The sequence below is a fragment of the Centroberyx affinis genome, unplaced genomic scaffold, assembly GCF_046629955.1.
Source record: "Centroberyx affinis isolate AG114_WGS23_722 - 3 ecotype Tasmania unplaced genomic scaffold, CSIRO-AGI_Caff_v1 ptg001494l_1, whole genome shotgun sequence".
Classification (NCBI taxonomy): domain Eukaryota; kingdom Metazoa; phylum Chordata; class Actinopteri; order Beryciformes; family Berycidae; genus Centroberyx; species Centroberyx affinis.
Window position 1 is genome coordinate 573783 of NW_027279959.1, and position 19680 is coordinate 593462.

Sequence of the window (19680 nt, forward strand, 5' to 3'; positions counted from 1 at the left end):
TGATCAATCATCAATCATATCAATGGTGTCTTTTAAATGTTTAAGTGCATGTCCATGTTGAGAGAGAGTTAATGTCATGGTGTTTGTTTTTTTCCGATGTCTGTCTGCATTTGATGCAGTAAAAAAAAAGCAAGAGGGAAACAAGATGCACTTGAGCTGGCTAATGTGCCTCCGTAATCACCATAACATATTTAACATAACCAGTTATGTTAATTAAGTATTTAATTAAGTTAGTTACGGCATTAATCAGTAAATATTTCAATGCAAAAATACATGTCTTCATAACACATGGTTGGTATCAATATAAACTCTGTATCTTAACGTATTAAGGAGTTATAGTAGTTTCAAATATGCAAATTTAAGCAGCAAGGTGCTCCAAAAGTTGATCAGAAGTTGATCTAATCTATAGGGGGAACCTGTGGTGTCAGTATAAAAGTTTCTATCTTGTATTGTTTTTGAATTATTGTGTTTACGAATTGAAGAATATGTCTACACACAAGACACACAGGCAGACAGGTGTCACTATGACGACATAATGTCCCGCATTCAAGAACGTTCCAGAAATCAGAGTGATTTTACATCGTAGAATCTGTACTTAGTAGTACAAAATGTTAGGACATGTGAAGCAGCTATAATAGATGGTATTTTATTTCAATTTAAGAAATTGACAAGCACTCATCAATCAACATATTAAAACATTTGCGCCATCTGTTCAATCAAACGCACATGATGGCTCCTTAAAATAAATACTTTTAAGAGGAAATAATACAGACAGAATATGTGAGATTCAAACCACACGGACAAACAAAGTATCCAGATGTCCGAGAGACGAAAGGGTCTGAAAATTCCCAAAGTCAACCCCGACTCTCCAACGAAAAGTGTTGTATAAAACAGTTAAGCATTTTTAAAAATACAGAATCTTACAAAAAGTTTTATTTTTCGTACTTCTTTAAATCACTGTAAAATATCAGCTGGTATTATAACAAGAAATCAGGAGTTTCCATGTATGATAAAAAGACAGAATGTGCTTCTGCATTTTTACATTAGTATTCACATACGTCATGAATGTACTGTATGATCAAAGTCCTCCACCTCTCTGATGGTGCGGCGATGGAGTCTGAGACAGGTGGATCGCACGAGGCTGCTTTTCTTCGACCAGTCCCTGTAGCCGGACTGTGTGCCGAGCTGAAGATGCACACCGGTGACCATGGTAACAAGAAAGGTGCAGTCCGTCCCGAGACTCCCACATATTTGCAGAGACCCCGTCATTAACTGTCTCTCAAACAGCCTCCGCACACCATCCATGCCCAGGCTATGTAAAACAACGTACTTCACAGCCAAATGTTCTGATGATTCAAACCATTGTCTTTATAGGATATATTATCAACAGTGTTCACATTTTCTGTATATAAAAAAACAAAACAACAACTTTGTTCCACTTGACAGTTCTTCCACTCTCAAACTGTCACTGTCCAAAAAAAGACAAAATAGCCATCAAGGGGGAGAGGATTTCAAGAATACAGGTTACAGTACAAAAACGTGGTCCAGGTGGTAGCACATGAAGCATGCATGTGTTTATGTTGCCCCCCCCCAAAACCCCTCATGCCAAGACATATAAAAAGGCCACATGGCTTTTCCTTCACTCTTAAATGCACATGTACTCCGACAAGTCTGACTGGCCTCTTTGTCTGCTCTGCCCATCTGAAGACCAACACAAGGTGCTTTTCTATTGGCGGCCTCAACAATTGATACGGTGCCTCCTCATAGGATCACTATGAAGTGTGTGTTTGGTACATCGAGGTGTTCCTGAAACTATTTACGATTGGGGTTGAACTACCGAACACAAGTCACACACTGTTGTTGTGAAGGAGCGGTAACTATAAAAGACGGATCTATAATTTGTTAGTTTGTGTACTCAAACCGCACTAGTAATCTCATACCAGGGGCTTTGTATTTGTTAAGGGATCAGTGGGAGTATACTGTAAGAGCATGTAAACAAAAGGCAGTTGGGCTTGAGCTGAGTCTGCTGAGCTCCCTCCTCTTTAGATCGCCCCGACAAAAAAAACACAACAGGGTGTCTCCAACCAGATTCCAACTTTCTTTCTACTCTAAGTGCAAAGGCTTAGCGAAGCCCTTCGCCCCTATTTATATTTTTTTTCCCATAATCTTAACATCTGTACTGCTGAAATAACACAACAAAAATATAACTTAAGATAAAACTCTCTAGGCACTGTTTGATTTCCAAGGCTTTTCATTGTAGATTGTGATAAAAGGTAAGCAAACAAATTGTTAAAAAAAGGAAACATCAGAGAGTGATGGTTCTGCGGACCAAACACTTTTTCCTCTGCAGTATATCAAGGTCCTCCAGTCAGCTAACCCAGCCAAACAGACTAGCTTCAAGCTCTGCGGTGGAGAGGCCGTAAGGAAAGAAAGTGTCTAAAGGGTAAGTGTGTAGAAGTTTTCAAGGTTAAGTGTCAATTCCAGTCTTGAACCTATCCTCCTCCTTCATAATAAGAAAAAAAAGAGGAGATCTTAAGCCATTATCTTCTGGGGTATCTCTATAGAAGCCTTGAGGAAGATGCAGTTGTCTCGGATGTAGTTTCTCTTCTTGATCTCTTCGTGAGAGATGAACTTGGGGTAGCCGAAGCCCAGGGTGCTCTCGTCCAGCGAGTTGCGGCTGCTGCAGGGTTTCTGGAAATTCTTCCAGTTGGGGTCGGGATTGAACGTCTCGGTGATGTGCTGGGGCTTGGAGAGCGACGGGTCGCTCTGGTCCAGGATGGAGAAAGTCACCTTGTAGGAGAAGGGCCACTCCAGCAGGTTGTCGTACTCCCCGGGCAGCACGCGGATGTAGATGGACAGGTGGGAGCCCTCGCCGCTGCCGTTGCCGTTCAGGAAGGCCGAAACCTGCAGCTTGTAGCCATAGCGGTGGGTGTAGAAGGGCGGGCTGAAGAACTCGTGGTTGTTTCGGAGCTTGGCCTCCTGCAGTTTGCGGGAGTAGTCGTTTAGCTTCCAGATGAGCACGCCATCGTGGCTGACGGACAGCTCCTCCATCTCCCTCCGCAGCTCCAGGATCTCCTGCCGCTGGCGCCCCACCAGGTTACACATCATAGTCAGGTGAGACTTGGTGGTGTCTTCCAGGTGACGACCGATAGCCAACTTGGGGCACTGCCGAAAAGAGAGCAAAGAGATTGTAAAAATAAAACAATAATAAAAAAATAAAACAAATAAAAAATGGAGAGGTTTCATTCACATCCAAAATACACAGGAGCGGGACAAAAGCAGAAGTCACATGAAGACAAGTGGAACTGTTTCAATGCTCCCAAAAAGTGAAATTTACTTAAGTCAAACTGAGACAATTACATTTCAACCATACATGGTCTTCAATATTTACAAATATTGATAAATATATATATATAAACTGCATACTGAGCATGTGGGGAAATGTATAGTACATACACAACTACTCTATACAGCAAAAACTAAATATTGCCTCCACACATCTTCTGCCATAGATGACGAAGATGAGGAGGATGTGGACATTTGCATTATTCTATTTGCTGGTTTCTCTTCTGTTGGGGAGAGACTTTCATACATTTTGTCAGGCTGTCTGTAAATGCTATACACCAAGCATTCCAGATGCCTTGTAATTTTACACACAGAGCTGACACCCCCCCCCTCCCTCCCACCCCCAAGCTTGTCCACATTTTCTCAAATTGACGTAAGATTCAAAAATAGACAGAAATGCGCTGTCAGAATATAGAAGTGTTGCTCTCATTAAAATAGACCTTACAGGCACAGCACTGTATGTTTGAAAAAAACATAACTGCTTTGGAATTTGCGGAGCAGGAATACGAGGGAAAATATAATGAGGAAAAAAAAAAATCAAAAAACATACACATGTAAACAACATAAATAAACAAAAATGGCACTTGATGATGATATACCAACAACGGTATTACCAAGAAACCTATAAAGCTCTACCTAAGGCCAAAGCAATATTTTAATCCGAAAAGCAAGGCTTCTTTGGAGGCTGTTTGGTGTGTGTGAGTCTTACCCGGTGTTTGCAGCCGGCGTCTTTGAAAGGACACAGAACGAGCGCGCTGCCACAGTTGTCCTTCACATGGTTGGCCAGATCCTCTCGGGCGATGTTGGGTGTGCCGCACTGGTTTGGGCACTGGACAGGAAAGCGAGGGCAGTGGTACTGGTGGTTCTGTTGGGAACGCAGGGACACTGTCAACATGTGCAGTGATGATGACTGACTGCATGAGTGATAAGAAATGAACAGGCCTCAGGGAAAAAACGCTCTCGAAAGTTCATAAAATGTCCGTGATATTAAAAATGAGGGGGGAAAAATTGCCCTGCCATTTCACCCTGGTAACATTTTTTCATTGAGTTGTCATATACTGACGTGTGAATGTGACCACTGTTCCCCCAGCGCCACTATGACTGGGGAGATTCTTTCCAGTGTGTTCTGGGAAAGAAAAATCAAGCTGTTTTTGATCAGAAAACAACCAATCACACAGCTTGAAGCAGAAGAAAATGTTCGCTCCACGCAGCCAGCAGCAGAAAAAAATGCCGCACACAAACCGCCATGTCAACAAAAATTAAACAACCAATATCATAAAAAACTCAACAACTGAGGGGTGGAAGATGGCCTGGTTGGGGACAAGAAAATGGCACCATTCTCTAAAACAAAACAAATCTTAGTGGTACAAATTGAATGTTTATTTGCCCATATGAAAATAAATTGCCCCTGAAAAAGACCAAAATGCCCCTAAACATCAGATAAGGGGGCAACAAATGCTCTCTGAAAAAGAAAAGTTACTTTCTTACATTGGGGTGTAGTAAATAAGAAATGTGATCACTAAAATTTAATGATTGGAACAAACAAACTGTTTTTTTAATTGATCTTGATGCATCATAAACCATTGTGTGCTAGATTGAGGTCTTTATTATGTCTGTCATAATGGAGAGAGGAGAGTTTGAGTGACTTCTGTGCCCCTGGTCAGGATGTGTGTGTGAAGGCAGGTGCTTCCAGATGAAGGCGCAGCCAGCAAAACAGCAGCATGCACTTACAAGGCGCTGCCACAGGGCAGAGACACCATGAGTGCCAGCCGTCCTGCTACCACGGGCCCCATGCCATCCTGCTCCGCTGAGCCCGAAAACCCTTTATCAGCCACATGTGAGATGACACAGCTATAATGACATTGGCGGGAGAAGCACTCCTTCTAACAAAGCATTGACACACTGATACCTTACGCGCCTCAAAGCTCAGAGTCTGGGCACGGAGCCGGCTCAATCTTGCCAAATGTAATAACGTTATTTTCACTAATAAGAGAGAATTTGCCCAGTCGTTTCAGGAAGGACTGGGGAACCCGATTGTCTGGCAAGACAATCTGTACACGTGCGAGCCTGTGCAGGACTGACCTGGATTGTGTCGAAGACAAACTCCTTGCCACAGTACTTGCAGGGCTGTGTGCGTTTGGGACACTCTGCCATGCTGTGTTGGGACAGGAGGCGACGCATCATCCTTGCCCCACACTTATTCTCACAGTACACACTCTCCTGGGGACAGATGCCCTGGTGGTTCTGGAGAGAAGGAAGGAGAGAAACACAATCAGAACAGGGTCAGACAATCAAGCGTTGCCGCAAATAGACTGTTGTTACACTGTTGAGAGTTAATATCCATGTTTTCCTAGCTCTGAATTGCACAAACAAAAATTATAATCTTTCTGGAAGCTATGGGGGTGCACATTAGTTGAGCTGTTTGAGATGAATATGGTTACTTATAGTAAAAACACATTTGCAAATGTGGCCCAGTGACTTCACATTTAGTAAAGTAACCAGTCAAACTATGTGCCTCATGATTAGATGTTTAATGATGTGAAAAATGTGTATGTAATTTCCATATGAAAGCTGAAGATGGATTCCTGCCCCTGTTGTTGTGTGCAGAGGAGAGGCCAGTGTAAACAGAGGAGGGGCAGCCTGGTAGAAATGGCAGAGGTGTTAGTGAGACGAACCCTGGGGTCCTTCACATACAGTATGAAAGGGCCAGTCAATGCTTCTTTCCTTTTTTGCCAACACACGTGTTATTTCAAAATACACCGATACCCTCTGCAGGGAGTCACGCGAGCACATTGGGCTTCCTGCTGCCTTTCACAAAGCCCGTCTTTCATATAGGCACGGAAAGTTGTGGCGTCATTCGGGTTGTTTACTTCAAACTCCTGCTGTGTCATAATATAAAAAAAAGAAAAAAAAAAAGAAACAGGTTCGGTCTCAGTGTTTACCTCGTAGGCCTCACCGGTGAACTCACTCCCACAAAACTCGCACTTGACCTTGCGCTTGGGGCAGTCGTGCTGCAGGTGGTCGGGCAAGTCGCGGCGCGTCAGCTTGATGGAGCAACGGTTGGGGCAGGGTATCACATTGAAGGCGCAGGTGGAGAAGTGGCCCTGAGGGAGATGGAACGAGAGAAAGGAATGTGTCATCAGGCAGACACAAACACACACACACACACACACACCCTCAGCCTGGCATTCAGCCGGGCCTCAACAAACACAAGAGGAGGGAGGGGGGAGGGGGGAGGGGGGGGTAAACAGGTACCAGACGGAGATACACAAGTCGCAGTGTGAGATAAGGTGATACAGATAGAAGAGGGGGGAAGAGCAGACAGACAGAGAAACTGACGGGGGAAACAGATGAAGGGAAGGTGAGAGAGAGAGAGGCAGGAAGATGCTGTCAAAGCCTCTCACCTGCAGCTGCTTCATCTGGCCGGTCCAGCGGCAGCCCTCCTCACTGTGGATGCAGCGGATGGGCAGAGCCAGGATCTGCTGCTCCAGCTCTGGGTCCGGGTAGATCTGAGGAGCAAACACCGGGACGAGGTCAGCGCTCCGAATGACACAGTGTGTTCTGGGTACGGCCGGGGCGATAACACAGGCACATCTACAGTGTCAGCCTGGCAAGAGGTGTGAGAGGAGCTCAGAGGGTCATGATGGATTCAGTGCTCGGACAAATAGCCTCTTTGTTAAACCTGCAGACAGCAACTTTGCACGTTGGTGGCTCCAAATGCAGGCGAGACTTCAATAATTTTTTTCAGAACTTCAAAACCCAGAAATATGTAACATGCCGTCACAGAACATGAGCATGCTCATGTTCTGCTCATGTTCTGTGCTTAAGAGAGAGGTATCACATGTTCTGTGATACCAAAGGGACGAGAGAGGCAAATGATCCAACGTTGGCGAGTCCAGGAGCGCTCGCCCACTGCTGTTAAGTGGATAGTTTTTATTTTGCTCTTAAAAGTTTTGATTCGTGACTTCCTGTGGGTGGAGAAGTATGCATAACCGAAACCAGAATTTCATTTGGGCAAACAAAGGCGAATCTACAGGGTCTCAATTAGCGGGGGATGGGACACTCTTCTCTTTAGCAGCCCCACTTTATGATTTAGACTGTATTTTTGGACTGTAGGTGCAACACCATACACTGCTCTGGGGGTTTATCATATTGCTAGTTTAACATTTTGAAGCGTGTATGACTGGAGGTGTGGCCAGGACGGCCCGGCCATCACTAGTCTCGTTACATAAAGATCTTGTAGCTCTTGTGTAGCTCTAACTGGGTAGTTGAAACATCAGCATTTTTACAGCTGCAGTGGGAAGTTAATTCCTACATTATATCGCAAAATGAATGCTCAGCTCAAAAGAAGAATCCTTCATCAGAACACAAAAAGAGGAAGGTCAGAATATTGGTCAGAGTCATGAGATTTAGTTGGAAAATTAATCAGCTCAACATGCCCGTGGTGAGGAGCCCTACTCCAGCACAGTGACAGAGTCAAACCAACCCCTGCACTGATAATGAGTTAGTTTATGGGTTTATGGGACCTTTGAGAGGGAGAGTGAGACAGAGAGAGAATGGGGGAGAGAGAGAGAGAGAGAGAGAGAGAGAGAGAGAGAGAGAGAGAGAGACAGAGACAGAGACAGAGACAGAAGAGAAAGAGAATTTTCTTCGGTCACTGAGCGAAGGGGATGAGTCAGTTTTCTACCCAGTCGCACCAAATCCTCTCCCCACAGCACACTGACTGTCCTGAGGATTTACGGCCCTGCGTGCATCTCCATCCCCCATGCTGGCGCAGGAGGAGTGCACTGGTCAAACAAGAAAAGCCACTTCCTCAAAATGTCACAACGGCCCTCTAAACAAACAGCTCACCAACAGCTCGGCTGTGGTCACGTGCCTCGCGCTGTCAGTATCTAAACCTGCAAAAACGTTCAGCTGGGAAACATTGCCGTCAAATTAAAAGTCAATTTGGAAATCATCGAAAGTAAAAAACACCCACTTATCTAACTCATTATGTCTAGCTGGTGTGTTACACTTAATGTATGCCTGCGTCAGTTTGAGTAAATTCATTACAGTATAATCGTAACTTGTTAAGATTAATTATAAATGATTTTAAACATGCTCTCGTGAGCGGTGCTTACAGCAGTCAGAGGTAAAGCAGAGATATATCTTGACTTGAACATTAAAACAGATGCTGAGCTACTGTACTTGAGGTTGCAGCCTACAAATACTGTAAAGCGTGATGCATAGAAGTAGAAGCAGATACTATTTCGCTGGCATAATCACATTCTTTGAGGAGAGCCGAAGAGGGGGAAAAATCCTCCAAAGTAAACCGAAACACTCTCTCATTGTTCCAGTCTTGGGATCTGCAGGGGACGGCAGTAATGACCTTTTAATAACCTAGTCCCAGGCGGATCAGGGGGAGTAAGCTCTTTGGAGCTCCGACTTGGGGTTTATTCTGTCTGCTTTTGCCATTGCTGGCTGCAGTCCCGCACTACATCCCTAACACTACAATGGCAGCACACCTCTTTCACCACCGCAACCTTCCTGTTGTTCTTTCTTATCGGACTGAACAAACCCCCCAAAAATCTAATTGTGAATATTGCAATTGCGATTTAAACTGCGATTCATATCATCACAAGTTTTTCTTGTCATAAATTCTTTAGAACTTTAAAACTGTTTAAAGAAAAGAGATTTTGTTAAAAAAAAAAAAAAAGATGTCAGTGTGGAGGATTTACTGAGTTTGAGTATGATGAAAGGTTTTGATTCAAAGATTACCTGAAGCTAAAACACCTTGTTCAGAAATCCATTTTGGATGCAATTCTCTCTTATGCAATTAATTGCAGCCTCTCTGATTTAGAAATCGCAGAACTTCATATTGCGATTTTGTTTGTTTTTCTATTAATCGTTCAGCTCTACTCTCTTGTCAAGGTTGTGCTTGCGCCAGGAAGAGCTTTATCTGAGTGAGCCTGTTGTTGGAAGGCTGAGGACAGTGTGCACTGAGCGTTACAATAACCTGAGAGCAGACCACCAGCATGGGGTAATTTACAGGCGACCGGGAGCCTGTGAAGGCCTTGGTAAATAACAATGTCTGACAGGTGTGCCATGAGCACATCCTTCCCGTGGGGAGTCCTGCTATTACAGGCCCCTTCATCGCTCCCAGCGCAGTACAGCAGCAGAGCATGCAGAACAACGCTGCTGCCCCACTCATCTTGCTGCTGCACTGGGTTAATGGCTCTATAGGCCGTTCAGGCTGAAGCTAACCGCATAGAAGAATTACATCCAGCGGTCTTCCCTCCAGCGGCTCCATAATCACACGAAGCCAAAAGCTGCTGAGAAACAGAGATGATCGTTTACTGTCCATTGGTTCTTTGATAGCTTTCATTAAGCTTGAAATTCTCTCATGCACAGTTCAGAATTAAGCCCTTATCCTTGTGTTGCACTCCCTCACTTTACAATGGGGAAATCACGTGTGAGAGAGACATTCTCTGACTCTGAATAAAGTCAGTCACTATCTTTCTCCCCCCAAGCACAATCTGATTAACTGCTTTAAAAAGAAAAGAAAAAAAAAAGCCAGAGTTCAATAATAGAGATTTGGATATGGTATTCTTTCTCTGGAGTGGCAGAGAGATTAAGGGAAAAAAAACAGAGGGGTTTTAATAAATTATCTTTCCTATTTCTATCAGATCAACCCAACGGTCTGCTTTCCCACTGTAATGAAATGAAATGCAACCTTTGACTTTGGGATTATTGCTTCTATATTACACTCAAAATCCATCCGCTGACGTTCTTTGGTACAATGCTTACTTTTTTTTTTATTATGCTGGGTACCAAACAGCAACATTTTAAGTCAAGTTTTCAATTTCTGGTATTCCAACTGAAGTGAGTGGTTGGTTCTTTGGTAATGTAAGTAGCAGCCCTGCACTATAGGATGGCTAGCTCTCCCTCTGTACACCTGGCATTAAAAGGCATCTACCTCATACACAGACTAAAATCCGATTTCTCTTTCCCTCGCCAAATCGCAGATTGTCACGCACGCGTAACATTTTCGTCCGTTAAAATTGACAGTACGCACACACTCCTCATTTCACTTGTTTCCCCATCGATGAGTATCCTAACAATCCGCTTTTGACAAGGATGCTACTATCTGAGCTGCCTGCCTACTGTTTGATTTGTGTGTTTGCTAGTTGTATGGGTGTATGAAAGTTTATTTCAGTTCACATAGCCTCTATATGTGAAGATGCATTGGATTTACATTTTATTGTTAATGTGGACAAATGTGTGACCACCTCCGGAGGTGGCTTGGATGATCGGATCTTCAATGCATCTTGGGTGCATTTACACCTGGACTTCATGCGTTTGTGCATTATCCATTTAAAGTCACCCAGAACACGTTAATGCCAGGTGTAAAAGGGGGGTTCTGTGTGTGTGTGTGTGTGTGTGTGTGTTTGTGTGTGTTGTTCTCTGGGCCCGGGGCAAGAGACAAGATGACTCATGTGTCCTTCAGACCCACAGTTATATTTTGCCTTATCTTAGTATACTGGCCAGGATATGCATAACATAGATCATACATCGTAATGTGCAGATTAATCAGACAGTGCAGCCGTGATGTAAACCCAGGATTGTCTGACCACCAAAGCCATGCAAGGAGAACTACATTTCAGGTAGACATGCAAACTCCATTATTTAATAATATTATACTCATTCTCAAGTTACAGTCATACTTGAGTTCAGCTGTCAGTGTGGGATTAGGAGTGAATGACAGTGTGTTAAGAGAGTTGTGAGAGTGTAACTGTACCTTGGCATAGTCCAAGGGCAGCTGGTCCTCTGGACACTTGAAGACGCCCTCACTGTAACACAAAAGAAGAAAAAAGATTTGTTATTAGCATCATTCACTACACAAGAGATGCAAGACATGATTGCAGACAATAATTATTTGCAAGCATCTCAATACGAGAGATGATAATCCATTTTTAAATAGTGTGGAAACTCATTCAGCATTTATTTTGATTACTAACCTCCATGACTGAGAGAAACGAAAGCTAAAGGGCAATTCTATAAGAGGAGGCCTGCATTGCCTTTGGTTTTATTCTGTCTGTCTTCAAAAGCATTCTTAATCTAAAAAGTTCTTTGACTCATCACACTGTATGATGGACACACACACACACACACACACACACACACAGCACAATAAAGTCAGATCTCTGAGCCACTGGCTTTTATGTCATTGCTCTTTCATCTTCTCTCCCTCAGAGGATACATTTTCACAAATTCAGAGTTTTACTACCAGAGAGGAAAAGAGCACAAGTTGGAGCCTGATCTGTGTATCTATAATACATTAAGGGCTCATGCGCCCCCTTCCCAGCTATTTTTTACTGTTTCCTGCACAGCTTACAGGGAGCTTTTAATTTTCGCTCTTGTTTTTAATAGGTGGATGACACTGCGTGAGTTGAAACAGCCTTCCAGCTTCTGTTTTTTGAGAGTAAAGCAGTATAAACCTTGTCTTCACACACAGGGCGCTCCCTCAGGAAAATTGATTGCCGATTTGCCTGTGAGAGACTGAGACTAGTGGGTCTGAGCAGCAGCCTCTTTGTTCCTCCCTCCCTTTTCTCTTACGGCAGCACAAACCCAAATTAAGATCTGAGCTCTCGTTTCACTACAGACCCCACACAGTTACTGTAGCGCCACAAAAGAGCCCTCGCTAGTCTGTTTTAGGGCCAGATGAGCTGGGTGGCATGGCTCATTAGGGCAAGCCCCTTGGCAACGCAGCACGTCCCAACCCTGATGTCATCATGAAATATTCACCGTTGTAAATAATGGAGGTGAGACAGCAGCCACTGGGGTGAGCTGCTAAATAGAATCTAGGCTCGCAACTGCACAGCAAACCCATCTAGCCACATAAAGATTACTTAAAAAAAAAGAAAAGGCCATCAGTGGCTGATCTGCTGTAATGAGATGTTGGGGGTGTTGTGATCATCTCCTGCTGTCCTGGATCAGAGATCAGGAGGATCTGAAGGAAGGGTTAAAAAACAGATATATTCTATATGCTGTTTCTGGGTTTCACAAAGTATAGGATCAAAATGTTGCCATAGCAGACTGTTTTCATTTTCAGTTTTTTTAAGGGAAGCCACTGATGCTAGAGACTACAATAACAGAACTGTACAGAAACACGTTTTGTTTAAAAGTCACAAGCCCTGAAGCTCTAACTGACCTACCATGTGAAGGAGATAAACAGGCAACTTTTAATGAAGAGATTTCTCATAACCCTAACTCATCCCTACATTACGTTTAAACTAATTAAGGGACAGTGACGTGCACACAGTAGGGCAACTGTTTGTCCCTTGCTGCTTTAATTTGGTTGGCTGCTGTGTCACCTGACCACGGCCCCTCAGAGGCACTGGGACATGTGACAGGACACGAGTGTGAGTGCACTTCGCCCCGTCTACACAGCTGCTATTACACCAGGGAATGTGCAGATGGGGGGATGGGAGAAGGAGTTGATGAAGGGGGGGGCAGCGTATGGCGGGGGGGAGGTTAATGCATGACGAGACAGCAGTAATTCTCCTCCATTAGGGTCACTGTGTCAGCAGGGAGCTGGAGACCAATTAACAAGCCACAGCGGACTATAAAAGAGGGTCAATCGATTAGAGGCTAGGAAAGCCCAGTCAGCAGAGCATCTCATATGTAGTGTGAAATCATTTACTCATCGCCATCATCGAGGAATCATCTCACTCTATGGAGATACAAGTCAGGACGGGTTTCACAGCTATGGGCGGTATGTAGGTGTGGAGAACACTGCCTGTCCCGCGGCCGCACAGCGAGAGGAAATGGGAAGCGACAGGCTCTCAGTTGTGGACAGGGGCGATGCAGGCGCAGGCAGGGTGCAGCCAGCGGCCCCGTCCAGCTCTGGCCCCTTATCTGACGCACAGAGAGGCAGACAGGCGAAAAGAGCCTAGTCACAGACTGTCAGGATGATTCCCTCCCCGGTTGTAGAGAAAGTCCTGCAGCCACACATTCATGTGTTCGGCCCACTGCTGATAATGCCACTCGACTCTCTCGCCCGCTTGTTAGTGGAGCTCATTGCCTCTTTGTGACAGCACATTAGCAGTGAAAGGTAGGGCCAATGCCGTAACAAAAGTTCCTATTCAATTCCATCCGTCTTCCCTCCCTGACTAACAATTTCTATGACTATTTGAAGGCTGCCTTATAGAGGAGACGAGCGAGTAGCGTGACACAAAATGATCACACATCACAACCTTGACTCAAGGCCTGTCTTACTTGAATCACTTCAGTCAGAGTGAGTAAAAGAGGATAAACAGTATTGTTACACTGACAAAGGGAAAACTCCTTTCTGTACAGCTTTGCAGGTGGAAACTTGCACCTTTTCTAGCCACCTCACAAACACACAGCCTCTTTTGAAACAACAGTTCCACACAAATGTTTGTCTACATTACTCAGCGCTGAGATAGTGCTTTGACCACAGTTCTCAGCCTAGTCAATGAATATCCAGGGTGAGAAACTGATAAACAGGTGTTTCAGTGTCACGTTGGGACGCAGCAGGGGAACGGCTAAGGACTGGATAGCGTATACAATACAACCACCGCATTAAAATTTCATCGCTCTCCTCTGCCCCCCCCATACCGTGAGAGCAGCGCAGGCTCTACAGCTGTTCTGCTGAGATCCAGGCCTGCGGTGGCCCCAAAGCTAAATGTTCAAATCACCTCACATTCCCTGGCAGACAAGGGCAACCATCATAATGTCTAACTTAGCATGTGGCAAAAGCATTCTCCAGCGCACTAATTAGGAGCATTTCCCCTCTGTGAGTGACATGCATCCACTGGTAGAGCCCGTCACTCCCTGGGACCCTGCAGCTCCTCTCCACCTCCCCCTGTAATTGCCCCTTCTCTTCCCCCGGCCTTCGAATCTTCTTTCGGGCGCAGATTAAACAGCCATCCATTCATCCAGTGATACCGGCGAGGACAGCCGTCACAACATGCTTCGTCACTCTGCATACGGCTCCTGACAGGCAGACGGTGAGAAGGACAAATCCCCCAGGTTTAATCTCGCTGGTGCAGAGCAGAGCGGAGCCTTTTTCTAGCTACGGCAAACCGGCCTGCGGGCCACACAGAGAGGGAAACCTGCCTCTCACAAACTGAGGCCGCTGATCAGAGAGCACCCTTGAAACCTGCTCTATATTGACTAACAGAGAGAGTCCTAAACAAACTCCCCTATGTTTGCCATTGTAGCGGGCAGGGCTGTGGAGACACACTAAACAAACTAAATCAAAAGCATGAGGGCTTTGGAGAGTAGAAGTCTGTGGCACATTAACACTCTAAACAGACCTCTGCCGCCCCTGTCAGAAGAAGTATTTTCTCATAGACCCAGATAGCATCGGGGGCCTTGACCGGGCCCGCCTGCTAGGCTTGCTTATATCCCTCTGGAGCTTATCACAAGGTTTTAGGTTCATCCTCATGCCAAACCCCCTTTTTCTTTTCATGTAAAAAGCTGGATTAACTTTTATACACAAACAAAACCTTAAATGTCACCAGCGCCCTCCGTTCAGGCTTCCTGGCTTTCGGTTCGCCAGCTGATCCCAATTCCCTGCTTCTGCTCTCAGGAAGTTGGGAGAAAACAGGAATTTCGTTTCATCTCGGATGGAGTTCCTGTAATCCCCCAAATCCGTCAGTTTTTGTCTAAATGCGTGTGTGAGACTGCATGTAGCCATGAGGTTCTTCTTCCAAGCCTTCCATTTTGAACAGTAAGGAGTGCAGTTAGACATTATTTTGCATTACATGACTACTACATTGAGAAATTGGTCTTTCTCTTCTAAGCTGGATTTCTCCCTGTATGATTGTTGAATGTTGGTGCATTTGTCTGCTATTAAACTCCATTGTAGCTACACTGGAAATATTTAATTTAGCCACTTATCCATGGAAATACACCACTGATCAACAAAATGGACCCAGAAATGCAAGGTACATCACCAAAAGCTGTTTTTTAAAAGTGTTTTAAAGTGGATTTTTTACTGTAATACCAAAAAGTGTTTAAGATGATATCATTCACATCATATATTACCAAAGTGTCATTATATTTTAAACAGTACATAAGTGAAAGCACAGTGCAGTAAAGGAAAAAAAACTGTCTGCCACTTGAATTGAGTGGTCTGCCCCCACGTAAATTTCAAGCTGTTGTTACAGCTTTATCAATACACAGATGTCTATTAGTAACCCACAAGAGAGCGCTTAATGATGAGCTGCTGTTGGTGCTTGAAACTATACAGCACTAAATTAGCACTCTCCTGCAAAGAGGAGATGAATTACATTACATTTGCTAAATGATTTTTGATTCAGAGGCGAAGTTGATTAGCAAAATCAACCTGAGTACAACCTAAGTGTGTTAAGGAAAAAGCTGCAGAAGGTGGCAGGCATGCAGCAGCTCTGCCCCTCATCCTCATGACTAGTTGGAGTAACGCCTTCATGTATGCAGCCAGTGCTGACTGAGGTATCCCCGAAATGAGGTCGACTGACGGGGCTGAAGCTGGGTGGCGTTCCCACCTGTGGAACCCGATACACCATGAGGGCAGAGCGCCCTTCCCCCCTCAGCTGACTTGGCTTTCAGCCGGGACAGAGACGAGCTCACCGCAGCCCTCTCATTTGTCTCAGAAGGGAGGAGCAGCTTCTACTTTCTCAGAGTGCGATGACACAGTCGCACACAGGTGGAGTGACTCCTCCCTGTGTGGGATATTCACAGCAGATGATGCTCTGACAGCTCCTTGTGTGAGGTTTAATACGTACAAGATTAGCTGTCCATAGTTGTGGTTTGCTCAGGATTATGTTGTGCATAAGCCTTCTGACCTTTGTGATGACATTCTCCTCGGCCGCACTAATATGAAGGAAACAGTCATGTCTGGGAACAGGCCAAGTCACCTTATGCACTGAAGCAAGGTGTTGTATGATCAGGCTAAGAGTTTATTTATGTTAAAGGACAACTGACTTTTTGGGAGCTTGGCCCATTGGTCACCTTATCTGAAGAGAAGATTGGCACCAAAATCACCTCCTGTAGAAAGCTCTGTCTGGTGCGCATGCTAACACTTTAGCATACAGTATGTTAAGTAATTGCAGGCGATTAGCATTATCCAAAGTTTGAAGGTAAACCTTTTAGTAATACAAACTTGGCAGCTTTTATTCTGGGGCCTGTAGATTTAACAAAATCTCAATCGTCATCATTAGTGAAGTACATTATGGATCAACAGTGCAAAATCTATCACAGTCTGGCTAACTTAGCTCACATTCTGTGTAAACAAAACAAGTTACATTAGAGTCTGACGGGAGGAGAGATCTTCTTCCATGGAAAATAGTTCCAGAGCATCTCGTTCTTTCTCGTCTGTTTTACAAATCTCCTAAACAAGCCTGGCAGGTTTAGAAACATGTCATTTAAATTATCTAACCATCCAGCCTTAGAGCTGCTACAAGTTCTCGTTTTCTCACTTTTAGGATAATGCTAATCGCCTACATAACATACTGTATGCTAAAGTGTTAGCATGTGCAGCTATCTGCTCACAGAGATGATTTTGGTGCCAGTCCTTTTGTCATATTGGCTAAGGTAACCAATGGGTCATACTCCAAAAAGTCAGTGCAGTCCTTCAGCTTCATTTACACGGTTTGGTTTTTGATGGATCTCAGGGATGGGCCGTTCAGTTTGGTAGAAACAGGCCTGGGGTGCATGCTTGTCCAGAATATGCCACCTGTAAAATCCCATCTGACTTACACTGCTGGTCACTGAGGGCCACTGGCAGCTGTTTCATATGAAGTAACAATGATTGACAGTCTGTAGGTCATGGTCATCAACAAGAGGGAAATAAACTACATTTGACTAAATGTCAGACAACCGTAAGAAGAAAACAGGTGAAGAATGAAAAAGCGTTCCACGGTTATTCCACATATCCAAATAAATCTAGCGCATCTAAACTCTAAAGTATAATTTAACACCTCTGTTTAATGCTTCCTCATCCAGAAAAAAATACTGTTGCTTCGCCAAAACAGGCAAAAATGATGCAAGTGGAAGAAAGAGACTACTACGAGGACAAGCATGTGGGTGGATGTCTGGCACCGTTTCCCTGGCTTCATCTCCTGCACCCCATGTAACACTCACTGGGAAAAAACTGTGGACCAAGATAGAAAAATGTATCACACCATTAGGGGATGGTTTACTATGAGCTACACCGAGCTGTCTACAAAACGTGAACAAAGGAAAATGGATTTTTGGTACTATCGAGATATCTTTTTCACTCTTCTTTATTGTACACCTACACAGTCTTTCATTTTGTGACCAGAAAAACACGGCGCATCATGACTATCTGGACACCTGAGGCCATCCGTGCTCATGCAGCCATAGCTTACGTAATGATATTCATTTTTCCTTGCAGTTCTCCTAGGCCTCACTGTGCTGACATTTGTGAGCACAAGCCATCTGTGAGCTAATTCACACAGTCCTAAAACATTCAAAAGGTTAACAAAATATCAATTTGTTTATTTTTCAAATGTCAGCTTTGTTTCAAAGCAGTAGCACCGGCAGCAGATAAAGACTAATAATGGTAAGGTATATTATATCTTAGTCTTATTGAGCTTATTTATGTTTCAGCCCAACCAACCGCATGCAGAGCAGCTCTTTTCTGTGAGTGTAAACGAGAGAGACACGCTACTAAACCAAAATATGACAACAAAAAACGTGCATGTTACTGTTAATGTAATAACATTACCATAAACATAATAACCCATTAATGTAATAACAATTAGCAATTTGTAATAATCCTGATAATATAGTAACTATTACATTATGACATCTTCAGTTTTCAAAAATACTATATCTGAACTGATAATATAATAGTGAAAATTCAATACACAACTGTCACCCATTCACAAATTTGGTTATTAACTAGGGTGCTACATCTAAAAAAGGATAAATATGTATGGGAGTCTTTCGTGATGATAGTACACAGCTTATATTTCAAAAGTTTCAACCTTCCTGTTAAAGTAATAAAACCTAAGAATGCAATATTTATTACATTAACAGGAAAAATAATTGATTACATTAATGTTAGGTAACTTTTATTACATTAGTAGGCAATTTATTACATTAACAGGATCATTACACTATTTACTGCAAATTGTTATTATGTTAATGATTAATATGTTAATGGGAAGTTATTACATTAACAGTCATAACAAGGCAAAGGTATGTTTATTGCCCAAATAAAAACTCAGTTAGTGCATCTACTCTCCTGAATGCAGACCTAGATTTCCGGGCCACAGGAGCTTTGCCTGCATGATTATAAAACGTCTCTGGGTGGCTCATGAGGTGAAATCAGGCAATCAATCTGTTTGAATTTGCCAGCAATTAGACGATGACTCATCAAAATGCCAGAGGTAGAGCTTTAGATGCGCTGCCATGATAGCAAACCGTGTGCGACTCCCCAAAGGAAGGAGCCACCTGCCAGAAGACAAGTGAGCCACACACAAACAGAGAGGAAGGAGGAGAGGAAGGATGGGTGAATAGACGGAGGGAGGGTCAGAGGGAGGGGTGCAGCCATCTGCAGACGGAGCGCAAGCCTCTGAGATGCCATAATCCATCCTTAAGTGTGCGAGGAGGGGAGACGGCGCTTACAAGTATTCATAATCCCTCGCACTGTCTCCTTCCATCAGTGTGATTGGGCTATGACACGGACTCTTTATCAGGAAAGGGAGGGTTATGGAGTCTTTACAACATGAACTGCTAATCCAGCGCTTCTTAGCACACCTCATTTACTGACTCACTCTCTGTACGTTGACTTTATACTTTGGCATCCTCGCACTTTTATAACCATCACATACTCAAATTTTATAGCTTCTTTGGACTTGCTCCCCCTGAGTGATATACAGCTCCCGCCGGCAAGATTATGAGCTTCCCATCCTATAGAGAGGATTGCAGTTATACAGTTACATACTTGCACAGATTGTTTTCAGCTGCTGGCCGATACACATGCGCTTGGCCGACACTCAAATAAATAAAAGAGAAAATGTAATGCAATGTTGTCGGATCTTTTTTTTTTTTTTTTTCTTTCCCTGGTCGATTTCATCCCCAGATTATATGCTGTATGCAGGAGGAATGGGAAAATCAATCCACTTTCATTAACTGCTGCTGATCTGGGCGCAGGGTGGAGGGGGTTTGAGAGAGAAGTCCCATCAATCCTAGCAGGAGCTGAGCTCTGCATGCATGAGTGCAGTCACCCTCACCCACGCAGCAGAAACACAGTGCAGACAGCAAAAGGAGGCGCACACACACATGCACACGTACACATGCACTGGGGGCCTGCACTGC

General features: G+C 44.0%; 1 protein-coding gene across 1 annotated transcript in view; it reads right to left on the bottom strand.

Moving 5' to 3' along the window:
- Positions 1-632: 632 nt before the first annotated feature.
- The window catches only part of traf4a (tnf receptor-associated factor 4a), a 34126-nt gene continuing 15078 nt past the window's right edge, over positions 633-19680 (bottom strand). The window contains exons 2-7 of the mRNA XM_071527137.1: positions 11123-11174; positions 6750-6854; positions 6288-6449; positions 5428-5589; positions 4055-4210; positions 633-3165 (exon numbers count right to left, since the gene is read on the bottom strand). Of these exons, the coding sequence (XP_071383238.1) occupies positions 2533-3165; positions 4055-4210; positions 5428-5589; positions 6288-6449; positions 6750-6854; positions 11123-11174 (1270 nt within the window). The 3' untranslated portion in view covers positions 633-2532. The remainder of the gene's footprint in view (positions 3166-4054; positions 4211-5427; positions 5590-6287; positions 6450-6749; positions 6855-11122; positions 11175-19680) is intronic.